Source organism: Sapajus apella, unplaced genomic scaffold (genome assembly GCF_009761245.1).
Source record: "Sapajus apella isolate SASKATOON/1434 unplaced genomic scaffold, GSC_monkey_1.0 scaffold68, whole genome shotgun sequence".
Lineage (NCBI taxonomy): Eukaryota > Metazoa > Chordata > Mammalia > Primates > Cebidae > Sapajus > Sapajus apella.
The window spans coordinates 2,823,226-2,827,097 of NW_022437008.1; the positions used below are offsets into that span (position 1 = coordinate 2,823,226).

General features: G+C 50.4%; 1 protein-coding gene across 1 annotated transcript in view; it reads right to left on the reverse strand.

Moving 5' to 3' along the window:
* ACP7 (acid phosphatase 7, tartrate resistant (putative)) overlaps positions 1 to 3,565 on the reverse strand; it is a 23,620-nt gene extending 20,055 nt beyond the window's left edge. Inside the window, exon 1 of the mRNA XM_032248845.1 lies at positions 3,195 to 3,565. Within this exon, the coding sequence (XP_032104736.1) occupies positions 3,195 to 3,315 (121 nt within the window). The 5' untranslated portion in view covers positions 3,316 to 3,565. The remainder of the gene's footprint in view (positions 1 to 3,194) is intronic.
* Between the last annotated feature and the right edge of the window lie 307 nt (positions 3,566 to 3,872).

Below are 3,872 nucleotides of genomic sequence, written 5' to 3' on the forward strand. Positions count from 1 at the left end.
CTGAGGAACTGTCACAGATAGAAAAGACCAGGACTAGAGCCGGGCACGGTGGCTCACACCTGGAATCCCAGCACTTTGGGGGGCTGAGGCGAGTGGATCACTTGAGGTCAGGAGTTTGAGACCAACCTGGCCAACATGGTGCAACCCTGTCTGTACTAAAAATACAAAAATCAGCCGGGTGTGGTGATACACGCCTGTAATCCCAGCTACTGGGGAGGCTGAGGCAGGAGAATCACTTGAATTCCGAAGGCGAAGTTTGCAGTGAGCCGAGATCGTGCCATTGCTCTCCAGCCTGGGCAATAGAGTGAGACTGCATCTCAAAAAAAGAAAATTAACTGGGGATGGTGTCAGGCACCTGTGGTCCCAGCCATTCGAGAGACTGAGGTGTGAGGATCACGTGAGCCTGGGAGCTGAGGCTGCAGTGAGTCATGTTTGTCCCACTGCACTCCGGTGCCAAACCCTGACACAGCCAAACCCTGTCTCAAAAAACAAACAGCGTTTCTCCCTGTTTCAACCACATGTCTACACAAGAACAGTTTCTTCACGGGTGAAATCCGAAACAACAAAATACAACAGACTGAAATGAAAACAGATCTGAGGAGAATCCAGGTGTCAGTTACTAAACCAGACACTAAAGAATTTCAGGCCAGGCATGGTGGCTTATACCTATAATCCCAGCACTTTGGGAGGCCAAGACAGGAGGATTGCTTGAGCTCAGAAGTTCGAGACCAGCCTGGGCAACATGGTGAAACTCAATCTCTATAAAAAATACAAAAATTAGCCAGGTATGGTGGTGGGTGCCTGTAATCCCAGGTATTTGGGAGGCTGAGGTAAGAGAATCGCTTGAACCCTGCAGGGTGGAGGATGCAGTGAGCCAAGATTGTGCCACTGCACTCCGGCCTGGGTGACAGAGCGAGACCCTGTCTCAAAAAAATAAAAGATTGTTAGAAGATGCAAGTCAATGCCACTCTCTTTACTCAATTTCTTCTTGTGCAAAATATAGTTTTTTCATGAAAAATACCACTTACATTAATACAGAAGGCATTTGTTGTTGTTAATTTTAAATGACAATAAATTTTTTTTTTTGAGATGGAGTCTCACTCTGTTGCCCAGGCTGGAGTGCAGTGGCGCGATCTCAGCTCACTGCAACCTCTGCCTCCTGGGTTCAAGTGATTCTCCTGCCTCAGCCTCTTGAGTAGCTGGGATTACAGGTGTGCACTACCATGCCCAGTTAATTTTTGTATTTTTAGTAGAGATGGGGTTTCACCATGTTGGCCAGGCTGGTCTCAAACTCCTGACCTTGTGATCTGCCCGCCTCAGCCTCCCAGAGTGCTGGGATTACAGGAGTGAGCCACCACGCCCAGCCGACAATAAAAGATTTTAAATGCCTCAGTTTTAATACCTAATATAGTAAATGTTAGTAAATATAGTACATATAGTAAAATATAGTAAATATTGCTATCTATAATGCACATAAACTAAAGCTTTTTGAGATTCTCCATAAATTTTAGCAGTGTAAAACAGTCCTGAGATTAAAAATGCATGGAAATTGCTGCTACATGCCAAGCTCAGTTCTGCCTACCCCACCTTTATTTTTTTGAGACAGGGTCTCACTCTGTCACCCAGGTTGGAGGGTAGTGGCATGATCTTGGCTCACTGCAACCTTTGCCTGCTGGGCTCAAGTGATCCTCCTGCCTCAGCCCCCAAATAGCTGGGACTATAGGCACGAGCCACCATGCCCAGCTAATTTTTATATTTTTTTGTAGAGATGGGATTTCGCTATGTTACCCAGGCTGGTCTTGAACTCCTGATGTCAAGCAATCCACCCACCTTGGCATCCCAAAGTGCTGGGATTATAGGCATGCATCACCACGCTCCGCCTCCTCCTTTTTTTTTTTTTTTTTTAGACGGGGTCTCTCCATTGCCCAGACTGGAGTATAGTGGCCAATCGTGGCTCACTGTAGCCTTGAACTCCTGGTCTCAAGCAATCCTCTTACCTCAGTCTCCCAAGTAGCTGGGACTACAGGTGCATGCCACCACACCTGGCTAAGATTTTTTCTTTTTTCCTAAGAGGCAGAGGTCTCACTGTGTTTCCTAGGCCGGTCTCAAACTCCCGGCCTCAAGTGATCCTCCTGCCTCAGCCTCCCAAACTGCTAGAACTACAGGTGTGAGCCACCACACACAGCCTCAGTTCTACCTGTTTACAGGTAGCAACTCATTATACCTCACCATGAGGTTGTACTGATATGTGTGTGTGTGTGTGTATATATATATTTTTTTTTTTTTTTTGTTTTTTTTTGAGACAGTCTCCCTCTGTCACCAGGCGCCAGACTGGAGTGCAGTGGCGCAATCTCAGCTCACTGCAACCTCCACCTCCCGAGTTCAAGCAATTCTCCTGCCTCAGCCTCCCAGATAGCTGGGACTACAGGCGCACGCCACCACGCCCAGCTAATTTTTTTGTATTTTTAGCAGAGATGGGGTTTCACCATGTTGGCCAGGATGGTCTCGATCTCTTGACCTCATGATCCGCCCGCCTCGGCCTCCCAACGTGCTGGGATTACAGGCTTGAGCCACCGCGCCTGGCCAAGGTTGTACTAATATTACCCCATTATCCAGATGAGGAGGCTGAGGCCAGAGAGGTTAAGCCACTTGCCCAAGATCACACAGCAGATACATAGCAAAGCTGGGATTCTAACCCACGTGGTCTGAGTGCTGAGGGTCCAGAGTCCAAGCTCTCACCCCCACAGTGCAAGGATCCTAATCAAAGATCAGGAGGCAGCCAGCCTTGGGGGGAAGAGGAGAGGAGGAATGGAGAAGGGACTAGGTAACCCAGCTCTGTCATCACTCATCTACTAGTTCCTTCCACAACTGGCTCTAATACCTACCACGAACAAATGAACGTGCCAGGTTCTGGAGACATGACAGGGATGCAATCAATGAACAAGAACAGCAGCAGCCCCCTTTGGAGAGGGGAGAGCCCTCACTGTGGGCTGAGCGCCGTGATCATTCCCGGCACTTCCAGATGTACCACCGCCCGTATGCCCCATTCACAGAGGCGGATGACCAAGGCTCAGAAGGAACGAGCCACCTGCCTAGGGGCCCACAGTGTGGGATTTCTGAGCCCTTCAGAAATCTCCCAGCAAGACCGCTGGACCTTGCTGGGAGAGGCGTAGAGAGGGGTCAGGGACACTTACCTGGGTAAGACAGATGGACTTGCTCTGGCGCAGCGCTGGAGGCCCTCGGGGACCCCTGGACTCCCAAGGAGCATAGCAGGAGCAGACAGCAGCAGGACCACCAGCCAGGAAGGGAGTGCATGGTGGTGGGGTGGTGACAGCAGACAGGAGAAAGCAGGGAGACTGAGGAGATCAGCTCCCCACAGACACAGCAGGAAGGGCAGGGAGGATGGGGAGCAGCAGCGCTCTAGGGGAGAGAGGCAGGAGGGCAGGGAGGTCTTCTTCAAGACGGGCAGTTATCCAACGCTAGAGAGAGAAACCCCAAATAAGAATCGCTAAGGAGCAGCAGCAGAGCTCTGAGCTTGCCTGCCAGTGTGCCAAGTGCTTGACATAGATTAACTCCCGGGAGCCTCACGACATTGCTATGAGGTGGTGGCTGTGAGCATTCATTATCCCCGTATCACAGATGAGGAAACTGAGCAACTGCGTGATTCAGATGCACAGCTAGCATGCACTGGAGCCAGAATTTGAACCCAGGAGGGCCTGATTCTGGAGCCTTGCTCCTAAGCAGAGCTCACTGTCAGTGCTGGGGGTCTGGGAGTGGGGTGGAGGCTGTGAAGGAGGTTGCATTAGGCAGCCCCACCCCCAGCTTTCCATCCTGCTGTTAGAAATCCCAGTTCTCCTACCTACTCCCCAGAT